General features: G+C 32.8%; 2 protein-coding genes and 1 long non-coding RNA gene across 3 annotated transcripts; all 3 read left to right on the top strand.

Moving 5' to 3' along the window:
• The first annotated feature begins 2,743 nt into the window (after positions 1 to 2,743).
• LOC141527127 (uncharacterized) lies at positions 2,744 to 3,402 on the top strand. Its single transcript, XM_074242444.1, has 2 exons — positions 2,744 to 3,119; positions 3,196 to 3,402. Exons 1-2 carry the CDS (start codon positions 2,744 to 2,746, stop codon positions 3,216 to 3,218), a joined length of 399 nt encoding a protein of 132 aa, XP_074098545.1. The 3' UTR covers positions 3,219 to 3,402.
• A 1,787-nt stretch (positions 3,403 to 5,189) lies between these two features.
• On the top strand, positions 5,190 to 5,970 carry LOC141527128 (uncharacterized). The gene is made up of 2 exons (XR_012479145.1): positions 5,190 to 5,229; positions 5,597 to 5,970. It is a non-coding gene; the product is annotated as an uncharacterized LOC141527128 (long non-coding RNA).
• A 7,520-nt stretch (positions 5,971 to 13,490) lies between these two features.
• On the top strand, positions 13,491 to 14,002 carry LOC141527372 (uncharacterized). The gene is made up of 3 exons (XM_074242798.1): positions 13,491 to 13,638; positions 13,748 to 13,933; positions 13,980 to 14,002. The coding sequence occupies exons 1-3, from the start codon at positions 13,491 to 13,493 to the stop codon at positions 14,000 to 14,002; spliced, it is 357 nt and encodes a 118-aa protein (XP_074098899.1).
• Positions 14,003 to 20,831: the final 6,829 nt, after the last annotated feature.

Genomic DNA, 20,831 nt, shown 5'->3' on the forward strand with positions numbered 1-20,831 from the left:
TGTGAATAAAATCATGAAGTTGAAAAGACGTTTCGGTATGGGTCTTAAAAAAGAAAAACCTATTACAAAGCGTAAGACAATTAAAAGAAAAACAATGAAGCGTAAGACAGTCAAAAGAAAGACAACCAAGAAGAAGGATGTTGCTCTGAGACAGATTGTTGATGAAGCTAAAAAGTCCATGCAGCCTGGTGGAGATCCAGTTAAAACAGCTCTTGGAGTTGCCCGCAAAGCTGTCAAGAAAGTTGGTGGGAAGAAAAACGTTCGATTGCCTCGTATTCTACCAGTTCCATCAAAGATTGGTGGAGTACTTCCATTCTTGATTCCCCTGTTTGCAGGGTTATCAGCGGTTGGTGCTCTAACAGGTGGAGCTGCAGGTGTTGCAAAAGCTGTGAACGATGCCAGCGCAGCCAAAAATCAATTAGCTGAAAAGAAACGTCACAACTTGAAGATGGAGGAAATAGCTGTAGGTAGAGGATTATACCTCAAACCTTACCGCAGTGGTATGGGACTTTATCTGAAACCATACCCAGAAGGAGCTTGCTGCAAGAAGTCAAAAACCAGTAGAGCTACCACATCGAGCACTGACTAACATCGACTTATTAAAGTATGCCAAGCTGCTTAAAATTCCAAATTTTCGAGGAGTTTTTATGAGAAATGATTTACCAAAATCTGGACCAAAGACAAACGAATCAGCAATAATAAATTGAGATGATAAACTTGGACTTGGAACTCACTGGGTTGCATACAAGAAGAATCATAATCAAGTAATTTACTTTGACAGTTTTGGTAATCTACAACCTCCACAAGACTTGATGAAATATCTCGATGTAGGTAGCGTAAAGTACAATCATAAAAGATATCAAGACTTTGATACAATCATATGTGGACATTTGTGCTTAAAATTCCTGGCTGGACAACTATAAATTGAAGTGAGTCGGGACAACAAGCGTCAGTCATGGCAGAGTCATTCACCTTGACACTATCCGGAAACTCCTCCATACTGGAGGCAAATTATTTTCCGCCGATTGAGCTATCACCAACAAAAAATTATGTACTTGGACTCGTTAAGCTCCTGACATTTAATTCAATACCAAATATTGATGTTGGTGCTAATAAATTTTATGTGTCATCAAAAAGATCCAAAAGAAGTACAATCAAAAGATTTCAAGAAATAACTATACCAACAGGGAGTTATGAAATTAAAGATATTGAAACTTATATAAACAAGACATTACCTGAACTAAGTTTCACTTTAAAAGCAAACAACAATGAGTTGAGAAGTGAAATAAGATGTGATCAATATATAAATTTTGAGCCTGAAGATTCCATTGGATCATTACTTGGATTTACCAACCGCGTACTTGAACCTAAGACAGCACATAAATCTGATTTACCTGTCAAAATATTGCAAATCAATGCTCTAAGAGTCGAGTGCAATATAACTACTGGATCGTACATCAATGGTGAGAAGAATCACACAATCCATGAATTTTTCCCGAGGGTTCCAGCAGGATATAAGATAGTGGAAGTGCCAACAAACATCATTTACCTACCAGTCGCCGTACGAGCAATACACAATTTGAGGCTCCGCATTGTTGATCAGGACGGGAGAATAGCAAATTTCCGTGGCGAGACTATAACGATAAGACTGCATATAAAAAGTCTGTAATGGGTATCGTATATGAGACAAAGACTGGTAACGGGTATAAAAGGATTGCAGGATGTCCAAAGATTATCAGTCATCATCGAGCTCTGAAAGTGTTGACACGTCAAAACGCAGAGTTCCTAAAAAGTCTAGGACTAAAATTACGTGGAAAATTCACAAGATAAAAATAAATTTTTGTTGTCTAGCTTGTGTGATACCATGGCGGAAATCTTAGATATAAAAAAATCAATTATTTTCGATGAGTCTATTGCACACTGTGAAGCTCATTCACACTTACCATATGGGTCATTCCATGCCAAATCGACAAATTTATTACCTGACCTCTTTCGATTTCGCTAAAAATTTTCTATCTTTTTCTACCCCCCGAAAGACATTTTTCAGAATTTTTAAAAATTTTTTTTCCAAACTCAAAAAAAGTTACGAATTTTCGAAAAAAACCGCTCTTTTTTTTTGAAAATGCTAGAACTTTTTCAAAAATTGACCGTTTGGGAACTTTTTTTTTTCAAAATTTTTGTTTTTAAATGTAGTTTTTGGAAAAAAATATGAAAAAATTTTCAGAATCCCAGATATATGAAATATTTTAGTTTTTTTGAAAAAACCGTGATTTTCTCAAAGTTGGACCATTTTTTTTTTTTTTTTTTTTTTTTTCTAAAAAAACTTCAACTAATTCCGCAGTGATCGCCGCATATTTCAGGATGTGATCGCTATTGCTTCTAATTTTTTTTACTGTTTAAAAAAAAAGTTTTTTTACAATTTAGTTTATTTTTTTTTAACTTTTCGGCCAAATTTTTTAGCTTACTCGTGAAACTTCAGAAGTTGAAAAATAATGTATCTTTCGAAAATTTTAAGTCGTTATCTTCCAAAATTTTTTTTTTTTTTTAAATTAAGTGATAATTATGTTTTTGTTTCATATTTGTTCAATTTTTTTGTACTAAAAATCACAACTGCACTATTGAAGTGTGCAGAAAAATATCCTCAGCCGATAATTTTTAAACTGTCGTCTATCGGTAAAAAGAGATCATCTCTACTTTATTCTGTTAAAATGAAGGTTATGTTAAAAGAATAATCGTATCGTTGATGTGTTCAAAGTGTCACAAAGATATAACATTAAATAAATTTACACAGTTTGACGGTGAGTTCTTTTTATCGAATTTTTGTTTACAAGTGATTACAATGCCAAAGTTTCGCGATCGATGTTGTAATCCACATAATTTGGAGAACCATCGGAAAACATCATCTTTGCGTAATGTACCACAAAATTTAGCTAATCGATACAATTTGTCAACTGTTGATCGAATATGCAGTTCATGCTATAAAAAATTACTTCATCATTACGCTGAAAGTCTTTCTGATGAAAGTGATGACAATGAACCCGATGAGCGTTCTGAGAATGATGAAAATATTCTTACCGGATCTATAGAAGTTGATAATTCCGGAGGCAATAACCTGACAGGTATTTTTGAAGCTTTTATGTTTCGATGTTCAACTATCATTGTTCTTTGTATTTTCTATTGATTATTTTTTTTTAGATCCAACAACAGTTTGGAAATAACTCGTCCGATCGTAAATGAAGCTTTATTATTATTAAACCAATCTCCATTGCTAGCTAGAAGAGTAAATGATGAAACGTATTTAAACAATAAAGTTTCTCGTGTTGCTGATAGTTTGAAAAAGGCATTAGGAATTCCAAATCCTGTAGATTTTCAATGCAGCAACACAGATGCTGCTGAAATAATTAAAAATTAAGAGAAAAGTTCCATGATACCAATACGACCAAATCTTTACGTATACAAATGTTGACTCTTATGCCGTCAAGTTGGAGTATTGAGAAGATTGTTGAAGTAATGGGCACAACTACGTATATGGCGCGATTAGCAATAAATCTTGAAGCTGATAAAGGAATATTATCAATACCTGAAAAGAAAATGGGTGAGATATAGACTTACTAACTAATTTTTGTTTGAACAATTTATACGTATTTATATATAATTTTAATCATCACTCAATTTTTCAGGCCATGGATTATCTGTTGAAGTGTCATCAGCTGTTATAAATTTTTATAATGACGATGAAATGAGCAGTCCTATGCCTGGGAAAAAAGTGTGGTTCCAGAGCCTTGGTTTTAAAATTGTTATCACATGTCCATGTGGTAATAAAATAATCAATTCAGGTCCTTTCATTCACAACGGATTTGAAATAAACCGGAGAATAGTGTTTATCATGAGACTTTTGGGTGTTGGAAGAGAAGGAATAAATGTATTTTGTAACCTGATGGATCTATGCACTGGTTTGAGTAAAAGTTGTTACGCTAACATTGTGGAACACATTTATAATACAGTGAAATTATCATTTGAATTTCTATCGCAGAAGGCAGTGAAAGAAGAGATGGAAAAAAATGTTGAGCAAGGAAGAGAAAAAAATATTTTAAAAGTATCTGGAGATGGTACTTGGAAAAAACGTGGTTTCAAATCAAAGTACGGTGTTGCAACGCTCATAGGATATTATTCAGGGAAAGTTATTGATTTGAAAATAAAAAGTAGTTACTGTCAAGGCTGTGTTTACTGGAAGAACAAGACTCATACAGAAGAATTCCGTAAGTGGAGTGAGTATCATGAAGATGAGTGTCAACAAAATCACGAAGGTTCGTCAGGAAAGATGGAAGTCGATGCCATGAAAGAAATGTTCTCGACTTCAGAAGAAAAATTTGGAGTAAAATATGGTAACTACATTGGTGACGGAGATTCTAAGACATTCAAGGCTATTCTAGATTTAGAACCTTACGGTAATGAGTTACCAGTAGTGAAGAGTGAATGTATTGGTCATGTAGAAAAAAGAATGGGCTCTCGACTTAGAAATGTAAGAACAGAAAAGAAACTTTCGGGGAGAGGAAAACTAACTGATAAAGTGGTAAAAAAATTAACAAAATATTATGGTTTAAGTATTCAGAGAAATGTTAACAGTGTTGAAAATATGAAAAAAGCCATAATGGCTACTTATGATCATATTTTTTCCACTACAGAAAATCCCCAACATGATAACTGCCCTGAAGGCGTTGATAGCTGGTGCAAATGGCAGAAGGCTATTGCTCTAAATCGAGATCCTCGAGAGGAAAATTTAGCTCCATTACTTGGTGAAGATTTAAAACAGCATCTTTTACCAATATATCAAGATTTCTCCAAAGATGATTTACTTGAGCGATGCCTTGGTGGTCATACGCAGAACGCGAACGAAAGTTTTAACGCTACAGTTTGGCGATTATCCCCAAAACACCTGCATTCCGGACTAAAAGTAGTCGAAATTTCAGCTTACATTGCTGCTGGGATATTTAATGAAGGTTATACTTCCATATTAAGAATAATGAACCTTCTGAATCTGAATATTGGCATTTATGCTAAGATATTTGCGGATAGTACAGACGAAGAGCGAATAACCCGACAGAATCGTAAAAGCCTTTCAGAGACCAAAGAAGCTCGTTCAGCTCGCAGACAACATCAAATAGATGAAAATCAACTTTTGAGGAGGCAGAAGGACTGTTATATGGACCTGGAATTGCAAATTAGTCGGTAAGTAATTAATAATTAAGTAAAACTACTCATTTTCCTGTACTGAAACTTTAAACGCGATTATCTCGAAACTACTTTTTGAAAAACTGCTCGTGTTGTAGCTCAAAAAATTATTGACCGATTTGTTTGAAATTTGGTGAGGCTTTTCTCTACATTACTACCGGAAGGATAAACCTGAAACTTCAGGTATTTCTGATTGATTACTAATTTTTTTTGGGGGTAAAAGGATAAAAAAATAGCCCAAAATCGTAACTTTTTTTTAAGGCTGATTTTATATTGGATTTTATCCTTTTTTTTTTTTAATTTTAAAGGTTTATCCTATCCGTTTATATCTCCTGAAAAAAAAAAATTTTTTTTTTTGTTTCAGATCAACGGTTCATGAGTGACAAATAGAGCAGTTTCGGACCTCGCGTCGGAGGCAGCCTACAAGACATCATGCTGAGCCGCCATTTTGTATTAAAAAAAAAAAAAAATGTTTTTTTATAATCTTAAAATGTTTAATAAAGTTGTGTTAAAAGTTCGAAACAATGAAATTATTTTATCACTGTAAAAAAAAATGTTAAAAAATGACCGATTTCGGGGCATTTACATGAGTCTCCCCCCTTAACTCATAGCACAGTGAAAAAAAGAAGACAATCATTAAGTAAAAAGAAATAAGGAAATAGATGTTATCATAAAGAATAGATGTTATTGTAAATAAATAAACTAATTAATGAATAAATAAATCAATAAATATTAGAACCTGGTCAGAAGAAAATGTTTTATATGAAATACATTCACGGATAAAAAGGTGATGTAAAATTTGTATCACTGTAGACGCTAATTTTGTATCTAATGTATTATGTCCTATACTTTACTATACTATGATACAGCATTTTCTGTAGTAGTGAACCAAATATAGCATCACCTGACGTAAAATTTGTATCACTTTTTTTTCCGTGTTGATTTCAGGACAAGTAATAAAAGTGATTTTTATTTATGTAGAAATATGAGGTTGGAAGTATGAATTTAAAAAAAAAAAAATTTTGGAAGATAACGACTTAAAATTTTCGAAAGATACATTATTTTTTAACTTCTGAAGTTTCACGAGTAAGCTAAAAAATTTGGCCGAAAAGTTAAAAAAATAAACTAAATTGTAAAAAAACTTTTTTTAAATAGTAAAAAAATTAGAAGCAATAGCGATCACATCCTGAAATATGCGGGGATCACTGCGGAATTAGTTGAAGTTTTTTAAAAAAAAAAAAAAAAAAAAAAAAAATGGTCCAACTTTGAGAAAATCACGGTTTTTTCAAAAAAACTAAAATATTTCATATATCTGGGATTCTGAAAATTTTTTCATATTTTTTTTCAAAAACTACATTTAAAAACAAAAATTTTGAAAAAAAAAAGTTCCCAAACGGTCAATTTTTGAAAAAGTTCTAGCATTTTCAAAAAAAAAGAGCGGTTTTTTTCGAAAATTCGTAACTTTTTTTGAGTTTGGAAAAAAAATTTTTAAAAATTCTGAAAAATGTCTTTCGGGGGGTAGAAAAAGATAGAAAATTTTTAGCGAAATCGAAAGAGGTCAGGTAATAAATTTGTCGATTTGGCATGGAATGACCCATATGCATCATCAACATTCAACAATAGTGATGAAATCAGGATTGCTGTTCAACATCAAGATCTGTGCTTGCTCCCAAGCAAAAGCACATTACATTTTTATGGAAGAATGAGGAAAGCTGATGGTACTGCTGTAAGTGCTACTACGAAGATGGTCAACATGGCTGTTTGTCATATGTTTGAAGAGATACGTTATGAGCTCAATGGTGTAGAAATCGATAGATGTAAGAATGTTGGTATCACCAGTGTTATGAAAGGATACGCTTCTCTGAGTCCGGGACAACAAAATATTCTGGAAAATGCTGGTTGGATTGTTAATGAAGATGACAACAAGCTGACTGATAATAGCGGTTACTTTGATGTCTCAGTACCGCTGAGTTTCATTCTTGGATTTGCTGAAGATTATCAACGAATTATCGTGAATGCCAAGCATGAATTGATACTGATCAGATCAAATACTGATCAAAATGCTTATGTTGTTACCGTTGAGAATGAAAATGCTTCAATTACGATTCAAAAATTGAGTGGATTGTACCATACATAACAATGTCTGACAAGCAAAAAATTATGGTGCTGAATTACATAACCTCCGATCCAGCTATCCCAATCAGTTTCCGGACTTGGGAATTGTATGAGTATCCACTGCTACCAGCTACCAACAAGCATATTTGGGTAATCAAAACGACAAATCAGCTTGAGAAACCTCGTTTTGTTATCCTTGGATTCCAAACAGCAAGAAAGAATCAATCGAATCAAAACGCAAGCGAGTTTGATCACTGTAGCATAAGAGACATTAAGCTGTTCTTGAACTCTCAGAGTTATCCATATGGAAATTTGAACCTCAACATTGTGCATAATCAGTATGCCTTGATGTATGATATGTACACAAATTTTCAAAGTGCTTACTATGGGAAAGAAGCTGAACCGCTATTGGCTAAGAAAAAATTTCTAAGTACAGCACCTCTGTATATAATTGACTGTTCCAAGCAGAACGAGTCAATCAAGTCTGGACCTGTGGATATACGCCTGGAATTTGAATCATCAGCACAGTTTCCAAATCAAACTGCTGCTTACTGCTTGATAATTCACGACCGAATAATTGAGTACAATCCCATCAGCAGCACTGTGAGAAAACTTACTTAATGGTGCAGTTTGGCCCCAAGCCCACCATACATTACATGTATGTGTGGGACTTTGCATCCAGACAAGCGAGGAAAGGTCCATGGGAACAAGCAGCAAGAGACGGAGAACGATTTCGCCGACGAATACAAGAATTAAATAAAATTATTGATCCTATACTAATCAATAAACTTAATGTAATCAATAAACTTAATGTAATTAAATATAGCAAATAAAGAAAAAACTTTTTTGTAATTTTGCGTTTTTAACTATAAACCTTACTAGAATAAGTATAAAAAATTATTTAGTATAATAGTTAAGTATAAAACAATTATTTAGAATAAAAGTTAAGTGCACATATCAAAACACAATTCTCTCACAATTTCTGTAATTGATTTCCCAGAGTGATTAATAAGCTTGAATTTATTATAATTGGCCCCAATGTAGTGTCGATTTAAAGTATTGCATAAGATTAAAAATTTCATTTTAAATATCATATCAGGATTGTTGAGATATTTCTGGTTGGTGGTAGCAGGGAAGAACGTTGAAAAGTGGTTTTCCAGATCGATTTCAAAGTTGAGTCCATGATCTGTCATAACCGTTCTAATCCCAGTTAGCTTGTAAGTTTTTCCCACCTCAAGTTCACACATCCTCTTGAACATCAACGGGCTTGGAGTTTTATCTTCAACTTTGACACGCTTGAAAGTTGTTGATCTCTCAATTTCATGCATTGTATCAGTAACAGGATGTTTACGGTACGTTGCCATGACTGAGATTTCTTCAGCAGATTTCAAGTAGCAGATTCCAGCACGAGGTAGCAGATTTCAACAGCTGGTAGCAGGCTTCAGAAAACAGTTTCAGAACAGCAGATTTCAAAAGCTTGATATTTTCTAACACACAACACTATGGTACTTCACTCGTACTTCACTTCGATGAAGTATGCTCGCGTCGCGCTGCTTTTATAGCAAGGTAATGACGTCATCTACTGCGCAGTTGGAAAAATTCTAGAATAGTATGACTCATAATCTAAAAATAGAAACTGCGCAGTTATGATAGATGACGCACAAGAAGTTTAACATAACCTGAAATCATAAGTTAAATGGCGGGAAAGCATAAACATAACCTAAAAATCATAAACATAACCTAAAAATTGAGATGATATCATCAACTACGCAGTTGAAAATTATACAACCTTGAACAGGCTCAGAACTGTTGGATAGTGTCATATACTACGTGGTTCAAACATCTACTGTGTACTTTGAATAACCAATCAAATTATCAATTAACCAAGAAGAAATAATTGACCAATAAGATTATCGAGTGGTGGGGGGTAAAATCCAGAGATCGGGTTATAAAAAGGTTGAATTGATTGTAAGAGTCATCATTCAGTCACTCTTCGTTGTCAAGAGCAGAGAAATAGAGATCATTCTGGACGTTCAAGGATTCAGAGGAGCTGATAATCGCTTCATTGTTAAGGAGTTGGCCTCAATAACAATTCAACATGATATTGTTAATATTGAAGAGTTGTCATACACACTATTTCAACCGCCATATCACTGGAAAGTGCTACCAGCCAACTATCAACGTCTGAATACCTGGCTGATTCGAAATTATCATGGAATCGGTTGGAACGCTGGAACAACTTCATATTACAAGCTCAAAGAAGTTCTTAATTATTTAACTTGTAATAAAAAAATTATTTATGTCAAAGGTATCGAGAAAAAGTTATGGGTTCAAAATTTAATTGATTGTAATAATAAAATTGTTGTAATCGATCTCGATAATTTCAAATGTCCCTCTCTAAAAAGTATGAAAATTTGTAACAATCATTTTTGTAATTATCATGATCGTTTATCTGATTTATGTGCCTTGAAAAATGTAAAAATTTAAAAGATTGGTTTGTAAGCACTCAATAAATCTAAAATAAATGAATTATAATTGTTATTATTATTTCATCCTAACACATTTAATTCAGAATAGAATTAATTATTGTTAGTTATTAAATTCAAATAATTTTCCAACACTACTACTGATATTAATACTTATCAACAGATGGCGTAATGGTTTTGATTTTTTAATTATGATAATCAATAATCAGTTTTTGTTTTCTAAAATTTTATAATTAATATTTGTTTAAATTAAAAGTCATGCATTATTTTATATAACCATTTAAAAATAAAAACTGAGTATTGATTTTCAAAATATATAGAAGATTTTTGGATTTGACGATACAGAGCACATCAACCCCATATTAGTTTATCAAATAATACATAACTTTTAATTTAAATAAATATTAATAATATTAATAACAAAATATTATAAACTAATAATAATTATTTATCTTTTATTTAAATTAAAAGTCATGTATTATTCTATATATGTATATATAACTAGAAAATTTTTTTAATATTTATGATTTGACAGCTTTCACGCTCTAAGAATAAACTGATAGTAGATGGCTCTAGTACAAGAAGCGCGAAATTCAAACTATCATTATGATAAGTAACTTAAAAATTATGATTAAGTATAACTTATTGAATTTGAATTATAAATATTAATCTTAAATTAAAAATGTGAGGAATTATAAATAAAAATAATGAATTATTTATATTGAAATCCAATATTTTATTGATTAAATAATTCCACTGGTCATTTTTACATCAAGACTAGAATTAATAAATTCAAATTTATTATATTTTCCACCATGGAAACGTAGAAACAGGTAGTTTGAATCTATTAATTCATTCAAACTCTTCAGGAAGTTATCATCTTTTAAATGTTGAATAGTTCTAGATGGTAGATAAATGTTAAATTCATCGTTTAGATTGGCAACAATCCTAGTCCCATACTAAGTTGTAATAGCTTTGATACCATTAATCTTATATTCTCGATTAAACTCCAAATGAATCATTTTTTTAACAGGAAGAATCCGAGTAAGACAATTAACCTCATTTATCTTGGTAAAATCCATGATTGATAGCTGTAAAAATTTTTTAATTAATTAAATGATTCTTCATTCAATTCATATTTTAATTAGACAGTAAATGAATACTTACAATTAGTAATACTGATAGGCAGAAGATGTATATCACCAATACTTCACTACTATCTGTCGACAACTGATACTTCACTGGAGACGTGTACTTCGTTTTTTATGAAGTACGCTCTCAGCGAGCTGCTTATATAGGCAGAAAATACTGCGTAGTTACCCCCACTCCTCTACCTCGAAACCGGTCTGATGACGTCATCTACTGCGCAGTAAGAAAATTCTAGAACAGAATGAGTCATCTACTGTGCAGTTAGAAAATTCTAGAACAGAATGAGTCATCTGGTTCGTGGAAATTTCCCCCACCCCTTTCACAAAACAAGTCTAAACCTGTCTGATGACGTCATCTACTACGCAGTTAGAAATAGAACAAAGAAAACTACGCAGTTACGCGACCTTGAACAGGCTTAAACCTAAGGTTGACAAAAACCTCACCAGATGGTGTATCTTCTCGCATGTACTCGTCATACATGCAGTTTGAATATATAAACCTTTTCAGATTATGAACAATAAAATGCACCTGTGATCTAAGCAACTATAGTTGATGGTTAGATCACAGGTGCATTTTTTAACAAAATGGTGAATTCACAATTCAAAATGGCGGATAACAGCCACCAGATGGCGGAAATCAGATTCAAAATGGTGGATAACAGCCATCAGATAGTAGATAGCAACCACCAGATGTCGGATAGCAGCCACCAGATGGCGGATTCAAATGACGGATTCACAATTCAAAATGGCAGATAAATTTTAAAAATGGCGGGAAATGGCGGACAGTAAGATGGCGGCGGAATTCACCACCAGCGCCACCTGCAAAACCTCGACCATATCCTCAAACTGTCGGTAAAACATGTCGCCCATACCATAGATGATACCCGCCACGTACCTACAGTCGATTATACAGATCCCTTAGTATGGACACGAACCCACAAATCTGTTTTACCGGCGGAGTCAGACCCCCTGTTTACCTACTAACAGCCAAAATATAAGTTTTTAGAGTCACTTTTAAAACCTATAAAAGACATTGGATTTTTTCCTTTCAATGAGCAGGGAGATGTCATAAAGCCTGAAGATGCTAAACCCAACTTATTAATGATATTTGATGATGTTGCATGTGAAAAACAGGATCATATAAAAGCCTATTTCTGTATGGGTAGACATAAAAATGTCGATAGTTTTTATCTCTGCCAAACATATACACGCATTCCCAAACATCTGATTCGTGACAATATTAATTTTTTAGTTATATTTCGACAAGATGAAATGAATTTAAAACACATTTACGATGATCATGTAAATACTGACATGCAATACAATACTTTCAAGGACTTATGCTCAGCGTGCTGGAATAATAATAAATATGGCTTTGTAGTAATTGACAAAGACAGTGAATTGAATGATGGAAGGTATCGTAAGAGTTTTGACTGTTTCATTAGTATAAATTAATCTGTATCGGATAAATAATAATCACACATGTTAAGTAGTTTGTTAAATCAACATGAAGTCGGAGGATGTTTTAAAACAAAAAGATGTTTTACATCAAATCTCCCGGGCAAGTGATGCAATCCGACGCAAACATAAACTCTTGAAGTTAGGAAAGGATACAACTGAAAAAGCCATGGATGAAACCAATAGTCACACCATTGAAAACTCTTATTGAATCATCCGAGCGAAAAATTAAACAAGAAGACATAAAAAAAGAGATAAAAGAAGAAACAAAAAATGAAAACTTAGACCAACAACTACAACAACAACCGAATGACTTTGGTAGTCTGATCTTTGAAGATGAAAGTTTCATTAATCGCAGCAGACAGTATCAATCGATAGAACCACTAGCTTCAAGTAGTCCTATCAAAACGGATTGTTTATTAAAAACTTACATACAAAAATTAAATCGAAATCATAAAGAGAATGATTTTAGGTATGGTGTTCGAAAAAAAAAATAAAGCAATGTACATTGGAAATTCAAGTATTTATTTCAACAATGATGAAATTAATGTTCAAGACAAAGTTTATCCTATGACTCATGGTTTATTGGAATTATTATTCAAAAAAGCTCCTCAAGATTCACTTGTAACACAGAATGATAAGAAATACTACTTAGATATTGTTGAAAGAACAAATATGTATTGGAAAAATTACAAGCCAAATACAAGTATTTTCAATGATCCATCACCCAAGTTCAAAAATTATGTTGTCGAATTCCTAGCAAAAAGACATGCAAATTTTTCGAAAGATGGAGGCTTACCTAGCCACATGATAGTCAAGAAGAAAAATAGAAATATGGATTATATATACTGGGATGATCCTAATGAACTCATTGAAAGATTACGCCTATTAATGGCCTCTCAATCAGCTGGTAATACCAGTCATACTAATGAAATTATTTCGATTATTGAAGAATTAAGAGAGGCTGTAATTATATATTAGAAGTAATATTTCAGAAATTTCACCATTAGTTTATGAACTGTTGAAGTGAACTTAAACACTTAAAACTAATATGTGGCGAAAATTCACTGCTCGTGGTACTTATAAGTGGATCAACATGATTGATGATTTAGTGAATACTTACAACAACACTAAACATAGAACATTAAAAATGAAACCCGCAGATGTAACTGTTGATAATGAACAAGACTTGAAGAAGAGTATTTACCAACCTCTTACTACGCTGAGAAAAAAATTACTTAAAAAAAAATAAATTTAAAGTTGGAGATAAAGTAAGAATAAGCAAGTATAAAAATTTGTTCGAAAAAGGTTACACAGCAAACTGGACAACTGAAATATTTACGATAAACAAGGTGCAGAATATGAATCCAACGACGTACAAACTCGTAGATTACCAGAATCAGCCAATTGAAGGAGCATTCTACCGTGAAGAACTCAGCAAAACAAAATACTCTGATGTATACCTAGTTGAAAAAATTGTAAAAAAGAAAGGAAGTAAATATTATGTTAAATGGTTGGGATTTGACACCACCCATAACAGCTGGATTAATAAAAGTGATTTAAAAGGATGTTTAATTTTATTAATAAAATTTTTAAAAAATCAATATCTTTTTTTTTTAATCACAATCACTTAAAGCGTCTAGATAACTTAAAATAACAGTTTCTGCATCCGATAAGTCAATAGAAGAATCATCAAGCATTTCATATAAACACTCTAAATTTTGATCTTCTAGATCATCTTCCTCTTCTTCCTCTTCTTCTTCTTCTTCCTCTTGCCTGTGCGGTATATAAACATTAAAAGCTCACCATTGTGTATACAATGCTTCTTGAATCGTCGTTAAGTGCCCACCATTAACCATGATTAGAGGCTCAGGGTGTATAGCATTGATCAGTTCAAACGACCGATGCAATCATTCGTCGGCGATGGACAGGGTGGCTTGATCATCGCCCAGACTAACGCTGCATCCATTAATATCTTCACCGCGCATCACAACGTCCTCTAGTTGTAGTTTGATGTGAAAAGACAGATCAGAAATTCAATAATTCTCAACCCATCTCCTCGGCCAAAGCACGCTGGATTTCAGGAACATAATCAAACAAGAACCTATAAAAAATTATATTTATAATAGTAATTATAATATTAATTAACTTACTAAATGAATGAATTATTTCCTTCTTCAATAGCAATGGACCTTTACAATCTCCTGCTAGTTGATCATTAAAACAGAAATAATGAGTATCAGATAATTCAATATTAACTACTCGAAATTTCCATGTTAACGTGTTGTGGTTGATCTCCAACCGTGTAATGATATTATTTGCTTGAAAGAGAGATCCATGAAAAGTCTCCCTTCTTGAAATTATTGCTTCTAACTCCTCGATTATGGATTATAAAATTGAATCAATGTTGATAAGCCATTGAATCGGTAGAAAAATATTATATATTATTCCTTCTAAAGCCTAAAAAAAAAAAAATTTTTTTTTATGAAAAAATTAAAAAAAAAAATTTTGCGTCAATAAAATTTTTTCTCCCCCTAATAGAAAAAAGAAGATAACCAGCGTATTTTAAATATTTGAGAAAAAAAAATGTGTTTCAATCCATATATGAAAAAAAATAAGATTAAAAAAATTATAAACTTACATTCATTTCTTTTCTCACAAAAAATATTACACTTTTTTTTCGAATAAAGTTAGAAAAAACAATATAGCACTTTTAACTATATTTTTTAAAAAACTATACAGCACTTTTGAACTATCTTTATTTTTTTTTTTTTAATTTTGAAAAATATTGTTTTTAACTGTAGCGGTACGAGAGTGTAATATATATAAAATTATAATTTATCGGATGCTTATTCCAAGCAGAAGACTTATGAACTGAGCTGAAAAATTATTAAGCATGATTAAATTATAATATAAACATTTAAGAAGAATTTTTTGATATCAATATTTTAAATGGGAGAAAAGAATAAGCATGGAAAACTATAGATCAGTGTGTATGAGAGTGAGAGGGGGGGAGAAAGAGAGAGAAAGAGAGAGAGAGAAAATTTTTACGATCATTGAAACATAACACCTAGCTCACTCAAGTAACATAGCCCTTCCGAAGCCGGCTTCCGGAAGAAGCTGAAAATATCTTCACCCTCGAGTTCAGACGAAAGTATACCCGAAAAGGGTCCCGAAATAAAAATAAAATTCGCAACCAGCCGAGATGGGCTCACTTATGCCCGAGACCATTTATTACATTTTTTAGCAGCCGACTGCGAAATAATAAAACCTATAGCTAAGCTGCTCCGCGACTTAAAATTTATAAATGCTGACGACCTTCATGCCTCAGAACCTACAAAAGGGGATGTATTTGTCACTAAATTAGGTCGTTGTAAAATCTTCACGGTATTTATCAAGACAAAACATTTCGAAAAACTAGATCCAATCGACCTGATCGAAGGATTGAGAAATCTTCGACAGTTGATGCACAAACACGACATTCACTCACTCCGCTGTGCAAAACAAGGAGATGAGTTCGATGACCTTAACATCTAAGCTTATTTATCACACGAATTAAGAGATTGCCTACTAACAATTACCTTGTGCGAAGGGAATGTCGAGGTACCAGACGAATCCCTACGAACAAAAATAATTGAAGAAAATCATAACAGTTTAATAGGGGGCCACAAGGGCGCAGTAAAAACGTATTGGCGTATTCGCGAAAGATATTACTGGCCCGGAATGAAAGACAATATCTATAATTACATTCGAGCTTGCGAAATCTGTCAGAAAAATAAACTCACGCGAATAAAGAACAAACAACCTATGTCCATCACAGATACACCCTTTGAACCTTTCGAAAAAATTAGTATAGATACGGTAGGGCCCCTACCTATGACCCCTGACGGTAACTCACACATCCTAACGATCCAAGACAATTTTTCTAAAGCAGCCGCAGCAGTTCCTCTCCCTGATATCAGAGCAGTAACCGTCGCAGATGCCTTATTAAATCATTATATCGCCCTTTATAGGTGCCCTCGTGTAATTCTATCAGATAAGGGCACCTCATTCACAAGCAAATTAATCCAACAACTAGCCAAAGCGCTGAAAATTCAAAGAATAACAACTTCTTCCTACTATCCTCAATCGAACGGAGCCTTGGCGCGATCTCACCAGCCTTTAGTCGACTACCTCCGGGCTTACGTAGATAAATTCAGTAACTGGGATCGATACATCCCAATGGCAATGCTAAATTATAATACCACCGTACACACGGCTACGAAATTCACACCATACGAAATTTTGTATGGAAGAAAAGCCCGTAGTCCGTCTCAATTTCCAGACTTCAGTAAAATCGAATCATATAACGATTATCTAGCAGACCTGATTAGCCGAATTCCCGAAATCCAACGAATATCTGCGGAAAATCTAACGAAAGCTAAACATGAGTCAAAAATTCGATTTGACAAACATATACACCCGGCCAAATTTAATGTAGGAGACTTCGTATTTACATTAAAAGAACCTAGAAAAAATAAATTAGATCATTACTATACTGGCCCATACAAAATAGTCGAAATAAACGAAATGGGGAATTTAATAATAGAAAAAGAAAACGGAAAACGGAAATTAATCCACCCAAATAAGGCTAAAACAGCCAGCCGCGAAAATTTCGACTAAAAAGTACTTAGATTGTTTGTTTCAGTAAATATACATATATATAGACGCAGAAATCTGCAAAAAAAAATTATGATCGCCGCACCACTTCTCCTCCTGGGAATCGGATACCTGGCATGGGGAGCTGACGAGGTGAAAATAAAACCAATGGAAGCGAATCCGGGCATACTATACGACCCATTCAAAAGAGTCCACCTCATCAGAGAAGAATGGCAAATCATCAGCTCAATAAACATCAAACAACTAGTAACTCTCTACCCAAACCTAAATCAAAATATATGGGAAGCTTATAGAATATGTTCCTTAAAATTCAATCATTCTTCCTGTATGTCGTACCTAAGAACCAACACACACCGTGAAATTTATGCTGAAATAGAACAAGCAAAACACCGACTAAGGCAGTTCCTCGAAGATCCTCAACTTGAAGAATTACATCCACAGAATCGCACAAAAAAAGCACCGTGGTTCGGCTTCGTAGGCTCAATTGCACGAAAATTATTCGGGACCATGGACTACAGCGACAAGGAACATATCTCCAACGAGCTAGACAAGTTATATCAAGACAACAGAGAACTTGTACACTTATCGCAAAATAACACCCACATCATTAAGAGCGAAATCAACGAAATCCTCAAACACGAAACAAATATAACCAACTGAATCAAAGAACTAGCGAAAACTTCAGCATCTCTGCAAGAATCAACAAATAAACAATTAACAGACATACAAAGGATCCAACTATTCTCAATGGTAGGCGACGAAAATATTCACCGAATGACTAACCAACTAAGAACTCTTAATAATGCAGAAAAAGCCATAGAAGAAGCAGAATGGGGAAAACTAACCTATTTAACAGTGTCAGCCAAACAACTGAACCAAGCCACCGCGGATATGATAAAAATAAAAAAAGTTTGGAAAATCCAAATGAGCATGCCTTAAGCGCTCATAATATACAAAAATATGTTAAAAACTACATTCATAATTCTTTTCTTATATTTATATTTAAATTTTCAAGACTTGAAATTCATTTAAATTTTATAACATATACTCAATGCGATTCGAGCGCTCTACCGCTTCCGATGGGTGCATTAAAAAAAAAAAAAAAAATTTTTAGGCGAGAGTAGAGCATACCTGCCCGCTCTGCGCTTAAGGAATTCAAAAATGTAATAATAAAATGAAAGAAAAAAATTTTTTTTTGTTCGTTCATTTTTTTTTCTGAAGTAATGGCGTACTTTTTTCTCTCATTTTTCTGATTTTAGACAGTAATAAAAATGCGTGAATGATAGTTTTCACGCTTAAGGCCTGCAATTTTATGTTCGATTTAATGATAATAAAAAACATGCAATTATTTTTTTTTCTAATATTTCTAATAATTTTTTAATAATAATAGCGAACAAAGTTTTATATTTTCTTTGATTTTATTTTATATGATGAAATTAAATCAATAACGGAATATGACGATTATTTCGTGTATTCGATTTTTTTGTTTTTTGAATTTTCCCGCGAGCAGTATTATCCACTCTGTAGATCGAGCTGAAGGAAAATTTTAACCGATGATAAAACAGTTAGTTATTATACCATCATTTACGTATACACTAGTCACAAAAATTAAGGGATATAAAAAAAATTCCAAATTTTTTGGTGATTTTCAGCGAGCTGTAACTCCGAGGAAAATGATCGCACAGAAAAAAAAAAAAAAGCAAATTGTAGCTCCAAGTGTCTAGTTTTTAGATATGATCATGAAAATTTTTTGTCATCGTCAGGTCTGGAGAAATCCTAAGAAAACTACTGAAAAAAAATTTTTCGAAATTTTTTTTCGTCTTAAAAAAGGTCTACGGGCTTCAAAAAAATTTTTTCGATTGTTTCGTTTGAAAGCTCTTTTAGTAAATTTAATACCCTTTAATTTGACGTAATCAAAAAGCCTGTACGATAATTTGCCGCGGAGTTATCGTCAATCAAAGCAAAAAAGTTTTTTTTGACTTTGGAAATCAATAACTCTGGAAATAATGACCGTATAGGAAATTGAAGGAGGGTTTTGAAAACTACACAATAATCTCTATAAGAAAACGTAAACCGCTTTTGAAGAAAAAATTTTTTTTGAATTGAAAACTCGGACTGAAAAAAAGACAAAAATTCGCATAATTAAGGATATTTGGATAACTTGGTATAACTTTGGATAAAATGGATTAACGAAGGATATCGTTGGTAATTTTTTAACTTCAAAGTGTCCCCTAAAATCCCTAAGAAATTCAAAGCGCTGCGATTTTTTGTTCATAGTGCCCAGAAGCTTCAAATTCTGTGTTTTCGCAAAAATCATCATTATGAGCAATTTTGTGATTTTTATTCATTTTTCCATTGAAAAAAATTTTTTTTTTCAAAATTCTTTATTTTTTCGATCAAAGAGATTGATTTTTCAAGAAATTTGAAAAAAAAAAAAATTTCAATTTTTTTCGAAAATTTTTTTCGAAATTTTCTCAATTTTTTTCGACTGTTTTACCGCCGGCATTTTACACGCGTGTGTGTGTGTGTGTGAGAAGCGTAAATCCGACCGAGCAACCTCCACGTGGTACGCTTTGGGTAACGCTAATGCCGGCGGTAAAACAACAGTCGAAAAAATTGAGAAAATTTCGAAAAAATTTTCGAAAAAATTGAAATTTTTTTTTCAAATTTCTTGAAAAATCAATCTCTTTGATCGAAAAATAAAGAATTTTGAAAAAAATTTTTTTCAATGGAAAAATGAATAAAAATCACAAAATTGCTCATAATGATGATTTTTGCGAAAACACAGAATTTGAAGCTTCTGGGCACTATGAACAAAAAATCGCAGCGCTTTGAATTTCTTAGGGATTTTAGGGGACACTTTGAAGTTAAAAAATTACCAACGATATCCTTCGTTAATCCATTTTATCCAAAGTTATACCAAGTTATCCAAATATCCTTAATTATGCGAATTTTTGTCTTTTTTCAGTCCGAGTTTTCAATTCAAAAAAAATTTTTTCTTCAAAAGCGGTTTACGTTTTCTTATAGAGATTATTGTGTAGTTTTCAAAACCCTCCTTCAATTTCCTATACGATCATTATTTCCAGAGTTATTGATTTCCAAAGTCAAAAAAACTTTTTTGCTTTGATTGACGATAACTCCGCGGCAAATTATCGTACAGGCTTTTTGATTACGTCAAATTAAAGGGTATTAAATTTACTAAAAGAGCTTTCAAACGAAACAATCGAAAAATTTTTTTGAAGCCCGTAGACCTTTTTAAGACGAAAAAAATTTCGAAAAATTTTTTTCAGTAGTTTTCTTAGGATTTCTCCAGACCTGACGATGACAAAAAATTTTCATGATCATATCTAAAAACTAGACACTTGGAGCTACAATTTGCTTTTTTTTTTTTTTTTCTGTGCGATCATTTTCCTCGGAGTTACAGCTCGCTGAAAATCACCAAAAAATTTGGAATTTTTTTTATATCCCTTAATTTTTGTGACTAGTGTAGTTGCGGCTTGTTTATAGTTATTGCAATCCTGTCTTATGAAAAATAATATAAATGGCTGCCGAAATCACAGAAAAGTAACAGAACTGACAATCGAAAAAAATTAATTGTATCAAAACGGAATTATTTTGACTCGTAATTTTAACAAGGGTTCTGACAAACATCCTCAGGAATAAAATTAAAAAAAAATTTAATCATAAAAGTGATTTTTGACAAAGTTGTAGTGTTATCAAGCCCAGTGCTCCC

The sequence above is a fragment of the Cotesia typhae genome, unplaced genomic scaffold (genome assembly GCF_013202065.1).
Source record: "Cotesia typhae breed Kobodo isofemale line unplaced genomic scaffold, CoteBio_Ctyphae contig_4, whole genome shotgun sequence".
Classification (NCBI taxonomy): Eukaryota; Metazoa; Arthropoda; class Insecta; order Hymenoptera; family Braconidae; genus Cotesia; species Cotesia typhae.